We start from the raw sequence: 27,616 nt of genomic DNA, 5'->3' as shown, positions 1-27,616 counted from the left end.
ATCTATTAACCATTTAAATAAAATTATGATGAATCTGAAGCAGTTATTTCATCTTTGTGAATTCCAAACACCATTACTATGGTTACCAAGGTCACTGGAGGTTTCAGCGCTCTTAATATAACCTGTGCAGTCGGTGATCTCACAGCAGCCCGTTAGTAATGGCTCACCTCTATTACAGTGCAGGTGCCCCCTGCCAGCGAGAGCAGTAAGGTGCCAGGGGTAAACCTTTCTCTTCCACCATGAAATATATCAATCTAAACAAAAAATCAATATCCAGGAAGTCTATTATGCCTTCACCTGACTTTAAAAGCTGTGTTTCATGTGGGAAATCAATGGGCAGAGTATCATCTTTAATAACCTTCTGAAAGAAGAAGAAGAAGTCTGTCAAACCAGCAACAGGCGGTTTAATTCATTATACACATCCTCTCTTTCTCATGACAAAAAAAGAGCATTATAAGCACAGATTATAAGTATTTCACCCTCCGCATTCTAAAATGATGTTAGATTTAAAGTAAATCCATCCACTTTTTGATCCTGAGAGCAACAAGTTAATTCACAAATCTAGAATACATCATATTTATCCAGCAATATGTGAAAAATGGGAATTATTCTGTGCTCCAACACTGAGCCACTGTGTAAACAATCATCTTAAAATGACTCCCAACAGAAGTGCTATGCAGGAAAACATTTCCTCAGAAACCCACACATGCACTTACTGGAAAACAGCTAATAGATTTTTTTCAGATCCTGCACATTGTGTCCAGAATGAACTGGAATATCCTGTACATGCCCTGTCCTTGATACATTATAGAAATACATATGTTAAACCCAAGGAGAACAGGAACCTTTTTAGGTCACTTATGTGCCGTCCATGTTAGTTATGTGATTTTAAAATGTGTTTATGATGCAGGTTAGACTAAATATAACTGATAATACAGAACTTGTCATACAATAATCATAGCTGATTGGAGGCCAATTCATAGTTTTTGAAGCTTTACATCATTTAAGCTTCATCTCTTTTGATTCAGCAAACAAACTACAAGACCCACAAAACAGTTGAAAATAACAGTGCATATGAAATTTAAATATTTATTCTAAATGCAAAGGTTTCTGTTTCTGTCCAACTGAAATATTTAATGTAACTTTTACAACTATTTTGTGATTATCAAAATATTCAGATCATGATATTGCATATTATTATTATCATTGTACATATAAACATTTTTACAAGCATTATTTTAGCTTATTTAAGTATGTATGTATGTATGTATGTATGTATGTATATATGTAATATGCAGTGTGGCAGCTGGATGTTGAGGTTTATTACAGGTATAACTTAACTAATTCATCATTTCACTCCATTTAAAGCAGTTGTTACATATGTAACGTATCTGGGTACTTACAAACTGCCTCTTCGAGGAAGACTCAGCTCTTTCTGTGAATAAAAAGAAAAGAGTTATAAGTACAAAAATTCAAAACTTAAATATAAACTATCAGTTTTGCAGTGCATTGGTCCTCTTTATGTGCATCCTGATACACAATAGAAGAAAGTCACTTTACATTATATAACACTGGAAGGTGACTTGGTTGTGTGTGCAAGCTGGTAAATAAAAATAAATAAATATGGATGAATGACATGTTTTTTTTAATAACCAATACTTCCCTGCTTCTCATTGCTGATACTGATATGTTTCTTTTATAGTACATAAAATACTCCCTTTACATATGATATAACATTGAAAGGTTACTTGGTTGTGTGTGCAAAGCTGGTAAATGTATTAAATTAATTGAACCACATCTGATGATACCCACATAATTGCGTGTTTTCTTAAGTAGTTTTTTGGTGGCATAGTAGTCTCAGAGACTCCACAGACAATAAACAAAACTAAAACCACATCCATTTTTCATAGACCAAGATAAAGAAAGTAAAAATAAAGGAAGACATTGAGGTTCTGTTAAAAAACATCAACATCATACTATTCTTCTTCTGCTGCAGCAGCTTTACAGCCTCACAAACAGCCAACATATGGAAAGATCACAGAGCAGGTGTGAAACTGTTACATCTCATCCCAGTGAGCCGAGCTGGAAGTTTAAAGAAAGCATCTGGATTTAAAACTGTTCATGTAAAACACATTACAGCTGAAGCAAGTGAACATGAAGGGTGTCAAAGGAGCAATCTGGGAAGCCATCAGCTCTCGGTCTGCCGATGAGTTTAGCCTTTGGGGGCAATGGACAATATTTTGGGGGTTCTGGTGCAGCCAGTGCACATCTGGATAATGGCCTAAATGGCTAAATGTCCTCTTATTTTGCACTACAGTGATTACAGAACAAATGCACACAAGAATGAGAACGTCACTGATACTTTTTGCAGTGTGTATTGCATGTGTGTGTGTGTATATATATATATATATATTGATTTGATTGTTAACAGAGTCCACCACATAATTCACAAGAAGACTGTCAAAATATGATGCCTTAAATAAAACAGAAGAACCCTTATTCTCCTTTACAATAATTCATTAAAATCTGCAATGATTAAGATAGAATAGCCACCAAATCTAGGCTTTTAGGGGAAAAAATTATCCAGGTGAGCATGCCCCCTACTTTGGTTGGGTCCCCCCATCATAGTCTCACAAAACAATGTGGGAAACATTGTTTCTAAACCTTTTTTGCAGTAAAGTGTCATTTTTAATACTTTCTAAATTGCTGATTGATATTTACATGCGCACACCATCCAGGGGACAAAAACCCTTCACCCCCGCTGCTGAAAAAATCCTAGAGGAAACACTGTATATATTGTCATATCTGCACATTTTGAAGATTCCCATGAGAAAAGCTTGATGGAAACACCAAAATTTAATAAAACTTTTGGAAAATGAGCATAAAAGTTTTTACGCTCGCTTAAGGTGTTTTTTGTCTTTTTCAGAAAATGTTTTTTTCTGATTAACTCACATGACGGATCAGCTGTTTCTCCAAAGTTGCCGATTATCAACCTTTTTTTTGTTATTTTTTTCTATACTTCTTCTCTTGTTTACTGACAGATTAGCCTACAGCAATACATTACACTGCCATCTTCTGACCAAAGTATGTTCATGCAGCTTTGTTTGTTCGCTCTTTACCAGTTCATGAAAACATCTCTATTTAGCATTTTCTTTGATGCAACATTTCAAAATTTCACTTCAAAATTCACTTCGACCTCAGTGGAAACACGGCTAATGTAATTTTGTTTTACAGTATCTTGATATTTGTTTTTATCACGATATGATGCAAATGAAAGACTTTTAAAATGATTGTCTTGAATCATTGCCCAGCCCCATACTCTAAATATGTTGTTTAAGTCAACTGGAAAGAGGTCAGGGTTTACTGTGTGATGTGAAAAATCACCAACAATGCCCTCATTGATTTCTTGAGGGATTAAGCGCCCTCTCAGGCTTCTTACTTAAAGGATAATACTGAGTTATCCAGTTCTTTCACAGAAAATATAAGCTCAACATTTCATAAAAACATTCCAAAGAATATTTCTCTAAAGCCTGCCAGGAGCAAATAAGTAAAACACATCTGAAACAGACAAACTGCTGCTGCAACATCTGCTGATTCGTCAGAGTCATAGCACACCACGCACATATTATTATATCCCCCTTATCCCCCTTAGCATAAGTGTTTGTTTAATTAAAGTACTTTCTTCCAAAGAATCTGGTTGTTTTATCTACCTCTCAACATCTTCCTGCGCTCTTTTATATCAGCAGTGGTGAGAAACAAAATGCAAAAGCTCTGATTATTTCATATCTCTCCCTCCTGGATGTGTTCTCCTGCTGCAAAAGAGCACTGATAAATCACCCGGCTCTGGTTCAGTTTTGTTTAGCGACTACAAATCCAGCTGATTTGATCATTAGACATTTCATTGTCTAATAACAACCTGATAAGGGTGAGGTCCTTTGTCTCAACCAGTGGAGGACGTGGAGTTGATGTGTATTGGCTGCTCCAGTCAGCAGAAAAAAAGCGCTAAGCCCCACTCTCCCTTTGCTATCAATTAGGGCTTAATGTCTGGCTTCCCCTGCTGCCTACAGAAGACCAAGGGCACAGAGTTTCCTTGGGAGACATGACCGCAGCTCACACAACACTAATTACCAGCAGGGAATGACTTACACTGGAGGGACATCCACCAATCACAGCACACCAAATAACAGCGTGAAGTGTATAATAACAGCAATCTGAGAACAAAAACAAGATGATAAAAGCTGATTTATTGAAAAACCCTTCAGTATTCATGTGCAATCAATTCACGTTTCTGGAAAACTATTTACATAAAGTGGAATAAATGTCTTGTAATGACTTGCTTATTTATGCTTTTGATGCTTGACATTGTTTGACAGCTTTCTGAGTAAGCAAAGCTTGTGCAGAGACAGAGGGGTATTACTGACAGCAAGCATATTCAAAGTGCTCTGTGTGACATGGTTTTAATGAAACAGAATGTCGAGAAGCATACAAACTCCAGCTCTCTCTTGCTGACTATAGTCTGCATTTGTCTTTGCCTCAAAAAGCCCATTTCTTACCAAATGAATGCACTTATTCTAGCAAAACAACTCAACAACAAACAATGCTCTATTTCCAAAGATCATGCAGAACATTTATAACAGAAGCTCAAAGGAACAAATCTAATTCCCCCAAAATATGAAAAGAATAATGATAAATAATAACATCATAGCTCAGTATACTTGCAACTCAAATACTCAAACTCATTTAATCCAGCTCTAATACTATTTTCACAACATTTTTTCCCCCAATGCATTTACATTTTCTAATTACCTCCCTATATAATAGCTTTCATTGTTACTGGTGGGGTCCGCCATTCCCCAACAAGATTCAAAATGCCTGCACAAGCACAAGAGATTCAGAGAAAACAATGCATGCATGAAATACAGCATTTCAACAGACTGTATAAGAAGAGGGTCTGATAAGTGAAACCAATGCAGAAGTGTCTTAAACCTGCATTCAATTGCCAACAGGGGGCGTCTCCATTGGCTGCAAAAAGAAGTCTGGTTGTATGGTTGTACTGTGGGGAAAAAGACCCTACTTCTCCTTGATTTATTATCTCAGTAAACATTTTACTAATGAGTTTAAGTTCTCAATTGGTAGTTTAAAGTCTTCTTCAATACAACATGGTGTTCATTTTTCCAAGTTTTGGTCCCATTTAGAGTAAAATAGACGATAAAGCAGGGTATCTAAATAGCCGTGAACTTGTTTTGGGGTGATTTTCTTGTTTCTAAAAAACAATGCTTTTGGTTTTAAGCCTGTCTGTTTTCTGCCAGTTGGTGCTCGTTTCCAGCTCACCTCTCGTCACTTCTGGCTCATAAAACCCAAGATGGCGACCGCCAAAATGCCAAACTCAAGGCTACAAAAAATTCAGTGCCGTCACATTGGCTACTACATATCTTAAGATTAGATTCCAGCAGATTAGATATATAGATGTAATAGAAAATATTTACAATTAAGTATATGAACAAAATATTTAGAAATGCTATGTACAAATAGTGTAAACAGGTAAAAATACTATATAAAATATTATAAAATACTAGTAATACAAATACGATATTACACACAAGAAAATAATAGAAATAAGAGAATCACTGTTCACTCTTTCAACACTGTATTAAGTCACTGCTAAAGCAAAGTGAACATTTCCCACTAATGGTTAATTCCACACGCAGGATTTAAAAGCTGTGATATTTCCTACCGAAGTTAACCTCTGTAGCATTAGCACACAACGTGAAAATACTTTTTCTTTTCTGCCTTTTATCAGTCTGTGGACTTCACCTCTGGCTTCATTATCCCTTGCAGACATTTCTCTTCATGTGCTCAGAGTCAAAGTGGAGCCTGAGGTGTTTGTGTCAATGTCACGGTCAAACAGTGAGTCTGACTCACGCTGCTCCTGCAATATCAACAGGCCCAAGAGCAGACAGGAGGAATTAATTCAAAGAGAGGCTTGTCACTTTACGTGCTGTGCTGCTTTTGCATCACTTATGAGGAAATCTACAAAAATATTTTCTCTTGTAATACATGCAACTTATGAATAAAAGCTATGACTGAAGCTTTGCGTGATGTATTTTTCTTTAAAGTCAATGTATTTGATTGGGTTATTGTCTGTTCAGCATAATCTCGAAGGATTCTAAAACTTAATGACTATTTAAAACAAAAAACAAATCTTGCATTGATATTTTTCCACATCTATAATTTAAATGGTAAAAGTTTACAGCTTTGAGGCATTACTTCTCTGCAGAAAAGCCTTAAATTTTAAACTCTGACATTAAAGACTGAAATTAGTGCAGCAGCAGATTTGTTTCTTTTTCTTTTCTAACTTTAATACAGGTATTTCCATTAAATTTCATGATCCTAAAGGAGGTTGAAAGCCATCAAACAGGCAAAGCGAACTGAGAGTAATTGCATGGAAACCTTTCATCTTTGAAAGTTGACTGTCAGGAAAGTGAACCGGTGATGGCATTTAATCCTTTGTTTATCCGGTAATCTTTCTCTAAGAGCTGGAGAGATAACAATTGTGACATTATTGTTCGACCGGGTAAATGTCAATTACTGACTTCTAGCAATAGCATTTCATCTCCAAGACACCACATCAAAGCTGCAGTATTGCTCTTGTGGGGAAAAAAATGGTGTGTAATGGTTCATTAATTATTCCCTTTGATATATTTTGGATTTTCCAACATCTCAAGATCAAAAGTGTTCTTGGTTTTACTTTGGTTTGCTGCTGACTGACAGGAAACCCCCCTATTCTACATTTAGACATGTGGTCATATAAACAGCTTGTGTAACATCAGAGTAACAAGTTTATTCCACTTTAAATCTTTCTTATTGCATCTGGATCAACAATTTGCATCCTTGGTTTACATGTAAAAAGTGCAACAAGATGTAGATTTAAAAATATCAAAACAAATGTTTAAAGTTTTGTCTCAACAACACCAATAATAACCGGACAAAACATGTATAACTATATGTAACTTTTTCACATCAAAATGTCCAACTGTTTACTTGTAATATCCCAGATGGTTCCAACTACTATCAAAACTAGAGAAATCTTTAATCAAGGAGACAGGGTTTTTTTTTTACATTTTGGTCACTTGCGTCATATTAACTATTGCATTTTTTCCTCCCCAGAAGCCGTAATAAATTCACTTTTTTATGCATTTTTAAGCCACATGCTTAGGATGCACTTTTAAAATTTATATTTTTTAGGATATAAATGATTGGATGTCAAGCAAACTGAACAAACGTTTGAAGCAGCTCCAGAACATAATTTGTCCAACAAAGATTGGAGCATTGGAAAACCACTTTTTAAAACGTAAAATCGCTTTATTTTTCATGTTTTACTGTTTGTTTGTTTTTTCTCTGCGGATAATTCAGCTCCCAGTAAAAACCTCTTCAACAATGAAAATGAAGAAATCTGAACCAAGAGAAGCTGACTGACCTCGCTACTTCACTAAACTCTGTGTTTTTCTTATTGTTTTAATTGACAAAAATGTACATGTTGCGCCTTTGAGTCTACACTTTAAATCATGACCACTGATGCTGTCCATAATAACATTTAAAATTAGAAAATAAAAATGTTATTATTACGGCAAATTAAATCTCAGCTGCATCTAACCTAAACGCTGCTTCAAAGTCAGAGACCTTGGAGTGTGTGTGTGTCTGTGTGTGGAGATTAGGAGAGGTCAGAGAGATCAATACAGCCGGTTATCTGCTCCCAGCACATGCGTAGTGCAGACTAAACATTGGACAACTGATTAAAGATTGTCTCAAAGTGCCTGTTCATTGACCCTCAGTAGCAAACAAACCTGTCGATGACTTGAATTCTGATCCTACAGAAACTACATGTAAGCATTTGACGTTTATTAACCGTGACAGCTACATCAGTGAATCCAAACCTACTGTCTGAAGTAATATTTTACAGCATTATGCGCAGCTCGATGTGAAAGATATTGATTTCCGAGGCAGCGGGGGGAGATTCAACAGCAAAGCACACATGCACTGTTAGAAAGCTTTGCTGATTATATCTGTTGGCATCCTCACATTTCTCCTTGTAGCAGATGTTAGGTGTCATAAATGCTTAATCCACTGCCTCATCCAATGTTGTAAGAGGGAAACAATTCATTCCAGGGCTGGCACAGAGCATAATGTTCTGCTAATTTGATGATCTCTCTGTTTTTAATGAGGAGTTCCTTTTAATGTCATGGTAATAGACCCTTAAAAGCTAAAATAAATTAGGATATTCAAAAGTGGATTCAGTCCAACTTCTTCTCATAACTACAGGTTAGAAGTTTGGTGCTTTTATTTCTATTAATATCAGAGATGTCCGCTGGCAGCTGGCCTGGTTTATTCATCATCAATATGCACAGGCTACTACAGAACTTCACAGGCCTCATCTAACCAGCAGCGTACTGACAAAACTTTTCTCAGGAGTGGCCAAAATGTGGTGCTTAATAATGTTGGATTTTATAATTCATACAACTCTTCAGGATATTATACTTGATATACTTCTGTTCATCTGTGTTTGCATATTTTATTGTTGTTGCACATTATCTTGCTAAAGTGATTGTTTGCCTGCCAGAAGCCATCATAAATTGACTTTTTATACATTTTTAAGCCACATTTTCTTTAAATCTTGGTGGTTTTTAACTCTATATTTTAACAAGATGAAAGGTTTTAGTCATCAGATGTCTGAACCCACTACATGGCGCAGGTTTTTTAAGGCACATCTTCCTTAAAAAGAACAAAATCTTAAAAATTAAACAATTTATCATTGCCAGAAACTGTAAAAGCAGAAATTATCAATTTATTATTGGATTTCCATGTGTGGCAAATACTTCTGTCAGGAAAAATAACCAAATCTAATTATAAAATAGAAATATTTCATGAAAATCACTTAATTCTAAAGGTTTTATTTTTAAAATGTTTTGACAGAAATAAAATGTTTGCACTAACACCTCAACTCATGGAGGGGTTTGAAAAGCATTTTTTTATTTAAAAAAAATAACCAAAATTACAACATTTATCAGTGCCAGAAATTGTAAAGTCCTTGAATGAAAAAGTAACCAAATCTAACCTTAATATGGTGATATTTCATTAAAATAATATTTATTGTACACGTCTTAGTTAAAGTTTAGTCAAAATTAAACCGTTTGCACTAACCAGATTCTGCAAAAAACATTAAATTCTGCCCTCCTACATGCAACTGTGAAGCCATGAATAACTCAACTGAGACCAGCAGTCATGTGACAAAAAATCAGCAAAAATTAAACTTAACTGCAGGCTGTTACAAGGAGCAGAGAGGAGAGGACAAGAAAGAATTTTATGGTAAAATAGTTTAAAATGTGTAGCATGTGGAATACCTATTTTTTGCAATATTGGTAAAACTTGTGGGCACTTGGAAAAATGTTGCATATATTGATTCCATCTTATTTAAAATTTTGTAAAATGAATTATCAAAAGAATTCAACGTCTACTTCTTTTTCTTTTTTTAATGATTTATGTCATTATAATTCAAGAAAGCACCTATTTAAGTTCTTTATACTTCTAGTCTAGATTGTGCTGATTTTATAGAGGTGCAGGATTGCAGTAAAAAATGAGGCCACTGGAGCAAACACCTTCAAACTGCTTTGGGGGTTAAGGGGGTTAATCAAGTCCGGTTGTCAAAATGCCAAGACTGTTTTATGTTATAGCATTTTTGACAGGAGCAAATGCAAATGACAGAAGTCAGCTACAAACTGAGACAACAGAAGGGACGAACAGCTGGAGAAGACAGAGAAGAATGGAAACTATAGACATCTGTCCAGTTTGAACAGCAGGAACTGTGAGGACATCAGGAAGACGCCAACTCCAGTGATAGGGGAAACCGTTTAGTTACTAACAAGCTGTATAGTAGTGAGGAAACAAATGCTATTAAAACCATTAAATGGTCCTTGTGAAAGTTGTCATGCGTCACTTGCATTTGAAACAAAATTAATTCTGATTGAGAGGGTGTGAAGAATAATTCTACCAGACCTGGCAACCCTTCACACCACTTCAATAACTAATCCAGCCTGGATTTAACCCAATTCACAAAAACATGACTGACTTATTCAACACTTTACACTGGCATTTTATCTTCAATTTTTTGCATTATTCACTCCATAATACCCTTTTTATTTTTTATTTGTCCCGTTTTAGTATATTTTACAGCTATCTGTATGACTTTTTTTATTTTAGGACTCAGTTTAAGTTTTAAAAAATAAAATACAAAAGCGGAAATACAGAATGAGTAATTGAAAGTTTGTTTTGATGTTTCCAACGCATTGCGAGTTTTTTCGCCTGCAAATATAATTCCCTTCTGAATTTGACAAATTTTTAATTTAGAAAAGGACCTTGCAGTAAATTAAAGTATTGCAAACATGTTTGCAATATTGTTTTTCCTAATTAGTGTATTAAAATTCAACTTTAAAACATTCATTTGTTTAATTTAGTCTTAGTGTTTTTCAACTACGTTTCACACTGGAAGGCCAGACGAAGAGTTAAAAAAATCAATATTATTTTTAATGTAAATATCCTTTTATTTTTGCAGAAGAAATACATTGGTACTGTGCCATACGAGCTTGTTGGGAAGCTGGTAAAAGAGCTTTCCAAAGTTAGTATAGAAAGGAAAATTTTAGCCAAGGAAAAACTGGAAAATCCCATTTTCAAAGAGGTTCATCTGACTTCTGATCTCAAGGATATATGGCTTTTCTTAGGGACATAAGGGGATTTCTCTGCAGTTTACAGAACAAACATGCTCACCCCAAAATCCCCAAAATGTCAAAAGTTAATCAAAGCATTGCTTTTTCAATAGTAACATTCATGTTCTGAGTGTCTTAATGTGGTATTCTGGAGAGATTTTTTTTTTTTTACCATATTAATCAATTCTTGAGTGGTGATAAATGGTTAAATGGGGCATCATATCTATGTAACAAATGATACCAAGCTAAAACAACTAATGAGACATAAGTGAGCATGGGAATAGTCATTTAGTCATATTATAATTTTCAGGGTCCCAGCTTTTAGATGATGTACATCACTTCTTTGTGACATCTAAAGCTGAGCTGCTATTTCCCCCTAAGGAGGGGTGGAGTGAAAGAGGCTTCTCAGATTTCTTCTCAGAGATTTGTCCGTCACTATGAAGACAAAAACCTGTCATTTTGCAGGAAGAAGATCCTTTCTCTCCTTAGTAAATTACACCTACTGATGCCAATGTGAGAATATGGCTGATAGAGTTAAACATTTAATCACATCTGGATGGAAATTGATGTGGAGAATGTTAGATTGCATAGCAGATGTATAAACAGATTAATTACTAGTTTCTATAAAACTTTAATTTTCCAGAAGAGCAAACAAGAGGTAGCTCCTGTGATCCACACTAGAGGCTGCTATTGTACACACTTTTACACACTTCAACACTTTTCATTGGTTTTTGTATGTGTTTGGGTGCTGTTAGCATCTGGCGTTGCACTGGGTAAGTGATGATGGATGCTTTTCTTTTGATTATCCTTCCTCAAGGAGAACGTTTTTTTTTTGTTTTTTTTTAATCTGACCGCTTTCACAGCATCATCAGCTGAAAGAAACACGCCATCTTGCACAAGGACACTTCAGCAGAGAGGACACTTGTCTGTCTTGCCAAAGAAAAAGGCTGTTCTACTCACTTGTTCCCCACAAGATGAGAGCTTTTCATCAGCGCTTCAGTAAAATAGTTGTTTCTGTCGTCAAATTAGCACTGACAACAACATCTCTCTCGGGAATACAATGTTTTACAGACAGTAATGTGAATAAGAGCAGGTTTTACTGACACGGCTTAAATAAAGTGATCAAAAACGTGCAAGTAGACGGCCTTTCTGGTGCCGCAGCATCATGTTCTGTCAGCCAGACTGTATCTCACCAGCTGCCTCACACCACTTCGCACAAACGGCTCTTTAGAGACACACAATGTCACTGCACTCGTCTGGGTAGCTACCTTTTTATTATGGAGGCAGAGCCGGATGTCAGAAGTACAGTAAAGCTCACAATGCAATGCAGCAAGCAGCCTCTGACAGCCTGTTCCTAATTAAGATGAAGGACATGCTATAGGCGTCATTAAAATCTATATACATCCAACAAATTTTATATAATGAGGGAGCTCAAACGCTCGCTGAAACAGACTACAAACCTGGTGAGAATAAAGACACAGAAACTAAACCAAAAGGGAATCATCTTACGTGAGAAATACAAGTGGAGGTGCTTGTTATACCTGAAAGTCAAACACCTTCATACTTGCTACAAATAAACTGACATATTTCTAGTTGATCTGAAACGAACACGACCAAAAATACATATTTGGACGATTATTTAATAGAAAATTGGTCTAACACTTGTTTTAATGCTCTGAACCCAAGCAGTTTCAGGGTGTTTTTTGCTCCTGTGACATTTTAATCACTGTGACCTTGTTTTCTACACTGTAATATAAAAGTCCTGCACCTCTATGGAATCAGCACAGTCATGGCTAGAAGTGGGAACAACTCAAAAATTTCTTTTGTGCAGAATAACACAGTTACAATGCCATAAATCATTAAAAAGAAAAGAAAAATGCTGTAAAAGTGTAATTTCTGGGTTAATTTATGTTACAAAAATTGGAAGAAAAATCAATATACAGTCACGGGCCAATTTATTAGGTACACCTGCTCAATTGCTCATTATTTAAATATCTAATCAGCCAATTACATGGCAGCAACTCAATGCATTTAGGCATGTCGACATGGTGAAGCCTCCTGCTGAAGTTCAAAGCAAGCATCAGAACGGGGAAGAAAGGTGATTTAAGTGACTTTGAACAGCATGGTTGTTGGTCTGAGTATTTCACAAACTGCTGATCTAACAACCATCTCTAGGGTTTACAGAGAATGGTCCAAAAATGAGAATATATTCAGTGAGTGTTGATGCCTTGCTGATGCCAGAGGTCAGAGGAGAATGGCCATACTGGTTCAACAGTATCTCACTACAACCAAGGTCTGCAGAAGAGCATCTCTGAACGCACAACATGACCAACTTTGAAGGAGATGAAGACAACAACACTTTATTAGGTACACCTTGCTAGCTTATAACGTGGCAAATGAGTGAATCAGGCTCCCTATGAGTGCTGGAAATCCTTGAAAAGGGTTTGAAACTGCTTGAAATTTAGGTCATATAAGACAAGTTTATACTTACAAACAGGTGAAACTTTGTTTTGTTTTCCTTTAGCTGCTGAATTGCGAAATATAATTTTCGTTATTTATTATTCATTATTATTTTTTCATAAAACAGCTTTTTTGCCCACAAGTGCCCACAAGTTTAACTAATATTTGAAAAAAATGGGGTTACATATGCTATGCATTTTAAACTATTTACATTTTTAAAACCTCCCTTGTCCTCTCTGTGTAAACAAATTCTGTCAAAGTTTCACAGAATTTTTGTCACATGACTGCTAGTCTCAGCCGAGTCAGTCATGACTACAAAGTTGCACCGAGGATCGCAAAATGTAATGTTTTTTATAGGATCTGGTTAGTGCAAACAGTTTAATTTTGACGAAACTTTAACTGACACGTGTACAATGAAATAATTGCTGTTTTAAAAATTTTTGGCATTGATAAATGGTTCTTAAATAAAAAAAAAATGCTTTTCAAACCAGCCAATGAGTTGAGGATTTCAGAGGGTTAAATTTCATCGACTTATAAAAATATCGGCGAAATCATCCAAACAAACATTAAACTCTACTGACACACTGCAGACATGAAAGCGTTCCCCTGTGGGAGTTAAGGTAATTACTTAAATAGAGAAAGCAATTACTGCAGTGTATCATACCAACCTGCCAATTATCTGCTCATTCTTATTTACCAAAACTACAAAATGAAAGTAAATGGAGTGAAATGCAGATAATATACCTGCGAATCAACATTCCACATAATGAGAACATCAGATACATATAACTTGACTTTATTCTACTCTCCATACACAAGCAACTGTCAGCGCTGACAGACTTTCATACTGAGCCGAGCAGAACAACACACATTAGCTGAGCACTTTATTTAGAGAACTCATTAATGGATGTGATACCGGGAAACACTAACTCTCCTGCGTATTGTTGGTTAGTCTGCGGTTGTTTTCAACAAGTCTGAAAATAAATCCTGCAAGCCGTCACGTTCATTAGACGACAACATGAAGCTTCCCTCTTCTTGTTCTTCACGATCCAGGATCAAGTCACAGTTTTGACTTGCTTCAGCTCGTCAAGTTCTTTAACACATACATCACTTTTACAACAACACAAATGTTCTGTTGTGCTCAATTAATGATTCCTAATTAAAGTGAATATCTTTTTCTCTCTCATAATGCAGAAAAGTAACACGCTGTGAAGATAAATACTTGAGGAGGATGTGATATGACACTCAAGTTCGACATTGTGGCTTTTTCTTTCTTGCAAATAGGATTGATTCCAAGCTCATATCTGTCCGTTAATAACAACCAGCTTAGCTTCTCTGAGCATTAAGACTGGAAGTACTGCTGCAGGGTTTTATATGGATTAAAGAAACAAGATTTAAGATGTTAATAAGTGAGCTTTAGAGGTGCTGGCAGACAGGTTTTGTTACCTTTGGACAGAGCCAGGCAAGCCACTTTCCTCTCCATCCAGTCTTTATGCTAAGCTAAGCTAAGCAGCTGTTGATAGTAGAAAAGATATAAATCCTCTCATGTTACTCACTGAAACTAAGTGCATTTCCTTAGATATTAGTTCAAAGCAGCTACAAGGAACTTTTAACTGGTTATGAAACAGTTAAATACAGATACCTCGAGGTGACCTACAAAGGAAACGACAAACATTGAGATGATTTTCTATTTCTATACAGCCATTCTTAATGCCCGTCCTTGGGGATGATTACCAATGAAAGCAAATAAAAACATTTTGAGGCACCCAGACTGGAAGAGTCTAAATTTAAATTTTTCCAGACAAAATTTCGAAGGAGAAGTATGTAAGCAGGTAAAAAGGAAGCAGGGGGAGATTTTGCTTTAGAGAAATACACATTTTGATGTTGTATTTTGTGGATATGGCTGTTATTGGGCCAGCATCAGCAGAGAGAAAAGCTTAAAAGCAGCAGTGATCGATGGGATGAACTCATTCAATGGATAGAAAAAACTGTGAGATTTTAAAAGGATTTAAAACTGATCCTCAATTGGTCCTCTTCCTCATGGACAGGCATATATATATATCGAGACGTGGTTTTACATCAAAACATGAATAAACATGTAGTTTAACTTGTTTCACCTTCGTCATATTCGTTATTAATCTTACGTAGCCACTAATACATATGCATCCTGCAAACAGCTGTGTTTAAAAACAAAAAAAAATTGGTATTCAAAATAAGTTGCAGGCATCCAAAAAAATGCAAGCACTAGCCAGATCAAGATGGTGCTCTTCAGCAAGATCTCCAACCTTAACGTCAGAATAGGCCGTTTGTTAATATAAGCCTTTGAGAAAATGACCAATATGAGTGTTTCGCAATGTACGTAAATGTTGGAAGTGAAGTAGTTACAAGGATGAGATGACTGCTGGAAGTGACATAGTTGCATAAACACATGACACACAAAACATGAGGTAATGTTTAAATCACATTGTTTACTTTTGTTTTCTCACAGGACATGAACCCTGTTCTCCCGGGTAAAAGTCAGACATTTGTTTGACCCATCCACCCGACCTGAGTGTGAATTCCGCCAACAAACGGTCAGTGTCGCCAATCATTACTACTACACCCGCTAGAGGGGCGACGGAGGACAGTCTAAAACCTAAATATATGAATAATAAATAGTCGTATTTTGCTGCCTGTACAAATGTCCAATATGGTTGTTTAAAAGGGGAAACCAGTCCCACTTGTTCTTGTAGTTGCTTAAAAAAGCAAATATAAGAAATTATGAAGACTTAAAAGAACAAAAAAGAATGGTTCTGATTCATTTGTACAAGTTCAGTGTAATTTCCTCTGTATTAAAAGTTGTCAACTTTTGTATGAACTATTATTAAGTTTCACTGAGACCAAGTTGTTTATTAACTGAACCAATAAGCAGTAGTCCCTCTTGTAAAATTCAAACTTTTTACAAGCACATTATTTCATTTTGTAATTTCTAACTATGTCAACATCTTTCCCTTGAGGCCAAAAGTGCCGCCACCCTCAGCACTGCAACAGGGCCAACTCTTACAATCCGCTCAATGTAAACAAGGTCTGTCTGGAATGATGTCACCCCTTCCTGTTCGGAGAGAAAGAATGGCAAATTGTGGAGCTAAAGCAGCTACATTCATTTGCCTGACAAACTAACTTCCGTGTTTCCTTTTGAATGTAAGAGCGGTTACAGCAGCCTAATCACAGGAGCGACCGTTGTGTTTGGTGAATGTTCGGGCACATAAAGAAGTCTTTATAGTGCGCGCGTGCGTGTGTGTGTGTGTGTTTGTGTGTGTGTGTGTGTGTAGTAGAGAGAAGGAGAGCATGGGAGGAGGTGGTGTTCAACAAAGGAATACAGAGATTAGGGCAACTGTGCAAAAAATTACACTTTTGGAAGCCTTTGATAAAAGCAATTACAAAAAAATGTTATTGGTTTATGCAGAAAAATCCATTAAGAGCATCAAAAAATATTCAAAGAGCATAAATTCTAATTTCAGCTGTCTTCATTTTCATAAAGTGGACATGAAAGTCAAATGTTGCCAACTTCAATCTCAAATAGGCTCAACAGCTAAATAAATAAAGCATTACAGAGGAAAAATTAGTTCTCAAACAAGCAGAACACTGCTTTTCATTAAATGAATGTTGGAACATAAAAGCAGCTTTATTGCCTTTAGTGCAGCTTAATTAAAACAAATGGCACAAACAATAGATCTCAGGGAGTTTGTGTTCAGAATACATGCTTTAGTTTGTGTTGAATTAAACAAACAAAAAAAAGAAAACAGGCTACCTTTCTCAATTACTCTGTAAGTAGCCCCAACAAGAGTAAGTTAAATTATAAATCAAGTCCAATTTACACTTTACTGTAACACCTACTGCAGAGTTTGTCAGCTCAGGCTAAAGGAAATGATTAATGTCTGAAAGGTCTTGGATTAAAAATGACATGCGGTGTAAAAAACAAGCAGTTTCATATTTCAGAGAACACTCTGTTCTCCCTTTTTCCACCTGCATTTATATCTCACGAGTGATGGCAGCAATAATGTGATTAAGTATCATCATTTGTTGGGGCTGTTGTCCTGAACTCAGCCAACACCTCCATCACGATTTCTGACAGAAAAGCATCTCCTTCACTGCATTATCATGAAAAAGTCAAGAAAACAAGAATCATTTAACACAATCAATCCAGCCCAGCGATCTCTCTTTCCTACTGCCCACATCAAATTAAATGTTAGAAATGATTTGAGGCTGTTTTAAAAGTAGCATTATCATTTACAAAGAAACAAAGTGCAGATTAAAATGTCTGTAGCCTGTTTTCAGTTAGTGAATATCCAAATTATTGTCTTCCGATGAAAAAAAATGTCTTCACAGTTCTGCCAAGAGATTCTCTTACATGCAGGACACAAGCACACACGTCAACAGCAGAGCCAGCTCACTCTGCACTGCCAAGTGTTAACACACAAAAGGTCTCAAAACTGTTAAAAGAGCAGTACAGGAGGCTTAATGAGCCATGCAAACATGCTGTACAGTACAAAGTCACCCTGCAGCTCAGACACACGGCTCCACAGCGGATTTGCTTGCCTACCTGTAGCCCACGTCTCCTCAGAATGCTGGACTCGTCCATGGTACGGAGCCCCGACGTATCATGCCTGCCTACCGGCGCAAAGCCATGCTGCACTGCCTATAGCTCCAGCCTCCTGCTCTCTCTCTCGCTCTCTCGCTCTCCCTCCCTCCCTCCCTCCCTCTAGATAAATCTGATCTTAGCAGCTGCTAAACACTTCCATCAGAACTTATCTGATTGGAAGGAGGCAGTCAGCTGATGCCTCCTCTTGTTCCTCTCCTCTGTAACTTCAGGAGTGAAGGACAGAGAGAGAGAGAGAGAGAGAGAGAGAGAGAGAGAGAGAGAGAGAGAGAGAGAGAGAGAGAGAGAGAGAGAGAGAGAGAGAGAGAGAGAGAGAGAGAGAGAGAGAGAGAGAGAGAGAGAGAGAGAGAGAGAGAGAGAGAGAGAGAGAGAGAGAGAGAGAGAGAGAGAGAGAGAGAGAGAGAGAGAGAGAGAAGGGAAGAAGATAGGCAGTTCTAATTTAGCGTAACAACGGGTGGGGGTGAGTGGGAGCCCCAAGACTCATTTCTCCGAGCAGCCACGCTTTTTGGGCGCCCTAGGTGACCATGAAAATGAGAGGATATCCTTCCAAGCATTGTTCTGCTCCAACCTCAACAATGAATCTGGCATCCTGTCTGCAGCAGGCAGGCAGGCAGGTGGGCTAACCGACCTCACTGGTCTTGTTGCAGTCAATGAGCCACATGCACACTGTACAAAACACACACACCTGAAGGTTACACTGGTGCAGGAAACATGACGGCTGCAGCGAGCTTTAAACACAGAAGAGAAGGCGGGGGAATAATAGCAAGGCATGCTGCTTAAGTAATATATGTTGCAGAAGACCTTTATAACCCGCTGTGAAAATGTCACATAAACTGCTGTAGGCCAATTTGTACATAAAAAAATGCTTCCCTCATTCCAAACAGCCCAACACCAAGTCATTATCATGCTGAAATCAACCGCACTTCCCTGCACAGCCTGTTCTGTATACAACTGCATATCCTGTGTCAATTTCCAACAATTTCACGCGCCGCTTCTGTCTCTTACACAGCTCTTGCCGGGAGCTGAGTTTCGAGGCAGTCAGCGAGTGACCACAGATCTTCACACTCACTAACTCAATGTCCCCACACCCCTCCTGAATTATTAGGATTTGGAAAATAAGTTGTTTCCGATGCCGTGCTACCAATTCTATCCTGTAATTTTGCATTCTGTTTCAGTCTCTGTTTTTCTTTACCCCCCCTCCTTTTCCCTTGCTTTCTTTTTTTCACCCTCTCTCACTCATTTCCATTCACTGTGGTACTGCTCTGTGAATATTAAGTGGGCCCCTTCCATTCTCCTCATCTCCAGCCAAGCTCAAATGATTTCTCTTAGAGAGCATGGCTTGGAATGACAGCTACTCACTACTACGGGCTGGTGGAGGAGGAGCACGGTGCTGTCAGACTGGTGACCACTACATCAACTTTTCTCATTTCTAAAACCCTGTACAACAGAAAGCTGATGGAGTGTTGCTGTGGCTGGGGTGGCAAGTCGTTTGTGCTGATAAGAAAGCTGAGAGTAGACAGCTCAGGTCTGCGCTCGGGGTAATCAGCCTGTTTTTTTTTTTTTTGTTTTTTTTTTAAATAAACCCCTTAAAACCCTCAGAGGATGAGGATTACAGTAGTCAACTTTTTTTTCAGCTTGAACAATGCCCTCCAGATTACCTGCGGGAATTGAAGAATCCTGTAATGTTCCGCTGACAGGTCTCGAGTCATTGCCCGAGTCTGTGGCTGCTGAAGGAACAATTAAGAAAATTCCACATTGGACTAACAATGAAGATGAAAAGCTGCAGGGACACAGGGGAGGGGTCGTTTGTCTTATTCAACAGACCTTATTTCTCTGCTGCATATCGTGGCTGCAACAAGCACAGAATCCACATAAAAACAGCCAATATTCTGGTGCTGTAACATTTGATTAATTAATTGAATCATGAGTTGAAAGCTAATTTATTTTCAACAATTATGGCAATTATATAATAGTGCAACTATTTTCTGCAGCACTGCTAGAAGCTCTGTGAGGCACAGCAGTGACCAATGCAAGTAACATCTTAGTTTAGCATGTGAGCTTAATAACATTTGCTTAAATTATCAACAAAACATATACTGTATTAAAAAAAAGGGGATGCAGTTACCATGATTTCACCCACTGGTTTGTGGATGACCATTCAGACTCCTTGATTTTGTTATTTTGGCCATAGCCCTTTTGCTATCTTTGAAGCCAGAAGTGACCATGTTTCGAAAAGGGGTTGAAGCCAAGTTATCAGCTAGTGTAAGCCAACTAGCTTGGAAAGCAAGGTAAAAAGAGCAGCAGAGTGTCTTTTCTGTACATCCTAATGCCAAACAACACATTTTAGTTGATCAAATTGTTACAATTACCTTTCATGAACTGAAAACAAAATGTGAAACGGTTAAAGACCTAAAAAGACACAAAAGGTAATCCTGCACGGCTCTGTTTTACTCTAAATAGGACCATCATTTACTTTATTATCTTTATTAAGTAACTTGAAACTAGCAAAGGAACTTTCCTAAACATTTTCCTGATAAAAAATCAAGAGAGAAGCACAGGCATTTTCACATGGACTTCTTTTTGCAACCAGTGGAGTTGCCCCCTGCTGGCCGTTAGAAAGAATGCAGGTTTAAGGCACTCCACTTTTCATGCCCAGAAGTTGCCTCTTGCAAAAAACTCCAAATATAGCGGAGGCTGATGGAAATGTTAGTGTGAGGGTGTTCAGGTATTGATTAAAATAAGCTTTTGACCAGATAATACCATGTATTTCTATAACAATATTTTGTGCTAATCCATTGAGATGACATTGAGATATTTCACAGAATAAGCTGAAACTTTGTAGTGAGTTTAGCGACAGAAAATGTTACGAGATGACTAAAGTTATAAGGATAAAACAACAGGGCACCATGCATTTCTGTACTAAATTTCATGCCAATCCATCCAATAGTTTTTGAGATATTTCAGTGTATAGCGACAGAAAGAGATACATTGTGTTTCAATTGAGAAAGACATTTCTGTCAATTAAACAATATACTATATTATAAATTATTCATTTTATTTGTAGCCCCATTGAGAAAAAAGAAAGAGCATGATTAATTTTAAAAATAGTTGATAAATAGCAGTAATAGGAGTCATGTTCAGGGCAGCTCTGGAGGCAGACAGTTTGTGTCAGTGGCCTTGGAGCACAGCCACAGAATAGCCTTTGGGAAAAGTCCAGGGGTTGTCTGTGAGTCATTTCCTCCTGGCAGGTGGGCAGCCGAGGTTGTTTCCTCTGCCTTTGGAGAAAAAAGGGAGAGCTGGCACTGAAAGCATGCAGCGAGTGCTGATTGAGTGACCCACAGCCTCTGCGCTGCCTGAGCTTATCAGACCAAGAGGCGACCTGCAGATGTGAGGCAGGCAGAGGAGGGACACGGGCCTGTGAAGAGAGTGGCGAGGAAAGAAAGAATCAATTCCTTCCATACAAAGCAGCGCAAAGAATCCATCTGACCAAAGCCAAAGGAGTGGGAATATCCAGCCATGATAAAACCCCCATGGAGCCACCCTCCCAACGGACAAGGCCGGTCTTTAACCTTGACAACAAGCACAAAAAGAGTCGGCAAAAACAGCTGCAATGAATCGCCTCCAATTCCTCTCTCAATTTTAAATAAATTGCAATAGCCATGCAAATGTACGCCTTCATATGATGAAAGTGGTGTCAGCTTGAGTCCACTTCAAAAAGTCCAATAGGCTTTCTTCTCAATTCATTTTCCTCACTTTCAAATAAACACATAGCCACACGTCCACCACATTTGAATTTAAGTACAGAGAAAATTGAAGAAAATCTGAAACACGGCGGATGACAGCGGTTCAATGTCTCAACGGCGGCTGCTTTATCCGGAGTGACAGTTTCATCTATATCACAGCCATATGTTTACAGTAACACAGGCTGCAGCACGGCTTGTAATTTTGGGATGCTAAAGCTATTCTGAGGAACATAACAGAGGGAGGAGGGAATAAAAACAGATGAAAGCACCTTGTGAGCAAGAGCTAAATGTTTTTATGCAGTAAAGTAGTATTACTATTGTTTATTGTAATACTGTAGTATTGTAATACTAATGTTGCTAAAATATTAAGACAAAAAACAATAATAGTCCCTGCAGTGACAATAGGGCCTCATGCAGGAAGCAACATATGAACAAATTTCATTTTAATTTTGTACGTATTCATGATTTATTCTTATTTTGTTAGTATATACTGATTTCTGATAATCACAAAAAATCAGAAAACATTAATGTTTTCAGATTTTTGTCTTTTCTTAGCACTATTATCAAGATAAGGAAAAAAAACATCTTGTTTTCATAATCTACAAATTCTTTGGCCAATGCAATATTAGCCCAGCATCAGCAGACTAATTCGCCAATAGGTATTCATGTGAAATCTTTTAGTCCCTTGTTGATTTCCAATGGGCGACAAAAACGCCTCTGAGTAGACCAATCACAGCAACAAATCATGCAAGTTAGGGTGATGCTTGGTCTGTTTTATAAAAGGACAAATAGTCGGGTCACAAACTCTCAAATTGTAGCCAAACAGTAACTAAAATGTTCCTGAAAACATTTGAGGTGAGAAATAGGCAAGACAGTAACAAAATCGTGATTCATGTCTGATCAGTGCTGCCTAGTTTGACAGTTTTTTCTGAGTTTTCGTAAGTTGCACTGGATGTCAGTCATCAATCAAACCTGTTGATTGGTCCGACAGCGAATAAAGTGGCTGGAAATCCATCTGAAAGGGAGTGTGCCAGGTTCAACTGGTCTCCAGGCTAAGGAAACAGAGGCTTTAACAAAAAAAAAAAAAAATCAGCATTTTACTACTGAAGTTTATCTTTTTGCAGCCTTTGTTTGAATGCCATCTCTCCAATTGTTGGGCATGTGCCAGTATTTGCTCAACACCTGCCCATATATATATAGTGTTTACAGGGGCGTTAACTATGCAAATAAACAGTTACAATGAAGCGGGATTCATCATGAAGCACACCTGGGTTAAAGAATATAGATGGTTAAGAATGTTCGGAGTATCTGGAGTTGACTTCTTTTATTTTTTCTTGATACAGAAAATTAGGAGAATGTAGTTGCATGAGGTCTAATGTTTGGTGTTTGATTATAAATGCAGTTGAAGCTTTAGTCTCTACTGTCTCTTGGATTTTTAGGTGTGTGTGTGTGTGTGTGCGCACGCGTGCGTGCGTGCGTGTCTGTCTAAGTGGTTTACGATCACAGCAAAACATGACCTTTTTAAGAAAGATGCAGGTAAGATTAACATCTCTTTTCGCCATCGCAACCTTAAAGAGATCTACTGATTAAGTCATTAAAATACATATGCACACACACACAACAGTATATTTTAGGTATATTATAAATACATAAATGCACATGACATGTACAAATTAATTATGGGTCCAATCTGAACTCCATTAAGCTGAAATCATGCAGCCATGCAGGAACCAGAAAACAAAGACAGATAGCACAGTCAAAAAGATCAATAAGGTGCATCTGAGTAACTTGTTTTCCACTCTGTTGTTTTCAGGTCAGGCTAGATAATCATATTTTTTCATTAGAGGTGGGCTGATATTGAAAAAAAAATAAAATAAAGCTGGCTGTTCAGTGACGACTAAAAAAAAATCAATGGTATTTTTTGAAAACTTTATGCTTTTTTCTGACCACAATAAACCACATTGCAGTTCCTGCAGCAACAACAACGATATCAGTGAAGGACATCACTGTCTACCATTATGAGGGTCCACAAAGGCACAACATCAGGATTATGACAGTCTTATCTCCATATCGCACCAGAAGTGAAGTATTGATTTTCTGCCAAAGAGCATCACAGTCAAGAGAGATGTGCCACGCTTGTCAAGGAGCCATGCACACCCAGGGGCATGATGGGAGAGCATAAAGGAGGGGAAAAAGCAATAACAGGCGCCCTGTGAAGCAAAGGGGGGCAAAGTATGGCTGACAACACAAAGAAGTCTTAAACCTTCATGGATGGTTTGAGATATATATATATATATATATATATATATATGCAATTAACCCTCTTATCATTTATCGAAAACTTCCATTACAAAAGGTCACCTAAATGAAGCTGAACATTTTGAGATTTCTGTCAAAATCACCAAAAATGAAGCGTTTGAAATAACTAGATCCTGTCAAAAACATTCAATTCTGCTCAACGACACTGTGATGCCATAATTTATTCTGCTGAGATGAATGGTCACATGAAAAATATTCACTGAATATCTGTTTACACAGAGCAGAGAGGAGAGGACGCTCAATTTATAATTCTGATTTTTAATTATTATTTTTTAAATATTTGACTGCCACAGCTTTGAGAAGCTTTCTATACAGAGATTGAACAAAAAAAACTGTTGCACTGTCACGTTTTTAGTATTTCTGATTTGAGGAAAAAAAAGTTTAAATGTAAACCCAACACATTTCAGTCAGAATGAACAGCAATGAAATCCAAAACCTAATTAAATCTCAACATTCATATGGATTTATCTGCCAAAAGACCCTTGGTGGGTTTTCAGTTCATGAAAGTTGTTTGTAACATTCTGGTGACATAAAAACTGTTTGTCAGTTGTAATAAAACACACTCTAAGGTAGACCTGTTACAATATAGACTTATCGAGCTCTGCCAAACTTACAAGGTCATGTCCATATATCATACGCGTTTGTTTATATAAGAATGCTACCAACATTTTAGCCAGCATGATGCCATAAAACAGCAGGGTTTTCCAGATCATTATTACATTTAGCACACAGCACCTGAGCCAAATTTTCTGATGGCATAGTTTCCTCTTCTCTCTGTGTTGTCTCTGAGTTTCACCATGTGTGGGGCTCAGGCAGCTCCTCCACAAACACACAAACAAGGTTTCATTGCTCTTTAAAAGAGTGTACTTGCATCATTATGCTGTTGTATTATCATTATAACAGTGGCATTATATAGTCTTTAAATTGCAATAAAATTGCAATTATTTCTGGGTTAAACAAAAGGGGTCGGCCTACTCTAAGGAGGAAACCTGAAGTAATTATTGCACCTTGACACTAAGCTAGCTAGCGCTTAATACAATATGGACACTGTTGGCTCCAAAATACAAAGATGGCGATGGCCAAAATGCAAAACTCAAGTCTGGGAACTGCAGAGTAGAAGACAATGGGTGACGTCACTTCGTGCACACAGTCTTCAAGAAAAAATAAAGTAAACAGCATCCTCCATTTAGGCTAGAACGGAGAGGTTTGTCCCTTTCGCTTCTCTCTCAAGGTCAACCAATTCACCATGTTTTCTGAGCTCGTTCTGCAGGCAGGATAACACAGTGGCTGTAGATGAACCCCTGAGGTGTCGGAGCAGCCGACTCCAAGATCAAAAGATACTGTTAAGATGTAGCAACACATCAGCCATTCAGCTTGTGTCTACTCGAGACAGTATCTGAGCAGCGGTCACCAGCATCTAATTTACTCGCGGTGCCAACCGCGGAGTCACCAGGGGCATGCGAACAGTGTCAAGAATGAGAATAAGGATAAGACAATATTTGAGCTGCACGTTAGAGAAGATATTTGATTGCATACTGTATCCATTCAAATGACTGCAGGAGAGAGTGCGGGGAGATTTTAAAGCAGGAAAAATGTATAGAATAAAAATTCTTAGTTAGAGATAAACCATTGGCAATCATTAGTTTGATTAGATGAAACTCATTGGATGGGGCCAGGCTCAATGTACCAGATATACTGGACTCTTGAGAAGAGCTGAAGGCGGCCTGTTTCAGTGTGAAAGCCCTACGTGATATAATTTTTTTTCACTTCGCAGTGGATGCACTAATTGCCAAGTCATGTCATTTTTTTCATTTAACAAGAAAACTTGGGAGGTGGATTGGTGCAGCACAGCAGTGGAGGGGGGCACACGATGCACTACGAGCGTGCATTGCACCCCAATGCCCTTCCTTTAGCAAAAAAAAAAAAAAAAAGCCCAATTTCAACCATCTATCCATGGGCCCATTTGCTGAATGAAGTCTGATGAAAAAAATGTGTCTCCTGGGTCCCCATGACCTTACAGCCCCATCTGAGAGGCGAGTGCATAGCCCTCTCCATTAACGTCTGACTGATTCACGGCTCAGAGTACACCCAGAGCACTTTTATCAAATACTCCTTATGTTCAGCGTGACCTCATAATTGTGATACAAGAACAGTCTGAGTACATGCATGCAAATCCTTCTAGATGGATGGATTTATGTAATGTTCCTCTTTGTATACGTATTCCAATGGCAAATGGACTGCACTTGTATTGGGTTTTTTAGTCAAAGCGATTTTACCCTACAGATTATCATGTGGTGGGTGAGCGCTCCACCATCTGAGGAGAAATGATAATTTTCCTTCATTTTTTTAGGTTTCATTTTATTCTCAATTATTGAGTTAAATTAAGTACAGTGTAATGACTAATTGGTATTAAGTTGATTTCCCCATTTTCTCATTATTACTTTGTTATTTGAATTATTTTTGCCTTTTATTTAGAGTCTTTTTACATTTTTGCATAGCTTAACTGATTTTAGAAGTAAAAAGGAATACTTGATTTATTCGTATAGTTGTTTCCTGAGCTGAAATAAAAATAGATTTTTCTTTGTGGATTGTGCACCAATTTTGCACCTTTATATCTTTGCAAAGGTATCCAAAAGGGTGCTTTCTCAAACCAATCACTTAATTAAAGACTATTTTAAAATAATTTTACATTACATAATCAACAATAATAATAATAATATAATCAACCAATTCAAGAAATGAAAACAGAAAATAAAAAAATACATTATAAATAGCTAAATAAATTAAAATCAGTACTCTTGCTCCATATATTACTGATACTGAACAATTTAAAAAAACATACATGCATATACCAAAATATACCAATATATCTTACTTTGATTACAATACCAATAAATCAGTCGGGCTCTATTTGTGTGCAGGGTTATATGTGTTGTAACCAATTTGTAACACCGTTTTAAATATGTGCTATATATGTACAAACTAAACTTTATTATTTATCATCATTATTTTAATTGCATGTGGCTGGAGAGCCTCCAACTCTCCTGCTGAACGGTCTATGAACAAGATACTCGATCACCTCACCCACTAACTTTCCTGTGATTGTTGCCAAGTAAAGTTAATGCCTGTGGGGATCAGTAGAGCGTTATTATAAAAACAGAAATATATTAAAATACTGGTGAAGATGTTAAAGACTCATCCAGGTCATTAAGTCATAAACTAAACTAACACTTCGTCTGGAGGATTAATCCACTGGAGGACAATTATGTTACAGGAAATCAAGTGTTCATTCACGCCGCAGGGTATAATAACCAAAGGGATTAATGTGTGGCTTAAGCACAAACATACATGCATGTCATGTATTTCTGGAAATGCACTAGCACCCCCCAGTGTAAAACCAGTGCAGATATTTTACCACACATACTGTGTTGTTGGTGTAAACAGGGTCAGCATGATGTCATCGGAGTAATAGTTCGAGTTCAGGTTACAGCGCTGTTTTCTGGGTCAAGCTGCTCAGATCACTAACAGTAAGTGTCAGTTAACAAAAAATACCGTCACAGTAAAAATTACCCAGATATAAACACAAACAAATGCTTTTTATTAAGTTAACCTTTTCTTCCTGATAGCGAGCACACTGGGAATGACTCATAGCTTAACAGCATTGGATTAGCCTCTGGTTCTGATTGTATCTCACTCCT

General features: G+C 37.4%; 1 protein-coding gene across 1 annotated transcript in view; it reads right to left on the bottom strand.

Moving 5' to 3' along the window:
* Nucleotides 1-27,616, bottom strand: part of mast4 (microtubule associated serine/threonine kinase family member 4) — a 139,017-nt gene that overhangs the window by 64,391 nt on the left and 47,010 nt on the right. The window contains exon 4 of the mRNA XM_059358712.1: nt 1,404-1,435. Coding sequence (XP_059214695.1) covers nt 1,404-1,435 — 32 coding nt within the window. The remainder of the gene's footprint in view (nt 1-1,403; nt 1,436-27,616) is intronic.

Source organism: Centropristis striata, chromosome 19, assembly GCF_030273125.1.
Source record: "Centropristis striata isolate RG_2023a ecotype Rhode Island chromosome 19, C.striata_1.0, whole genome shotgun sequence".
Taxonomy (NCBI): Eukaryota; Metazoa; Chordata; class Actinopteri; order Perciformes; family Serranidae; genus Centropristis; species Centropristis striata.
Note: the sequence above shows the minus strand (reverse complement) of the source record. Positions and strands in the feature narration are given on the sequence as shown.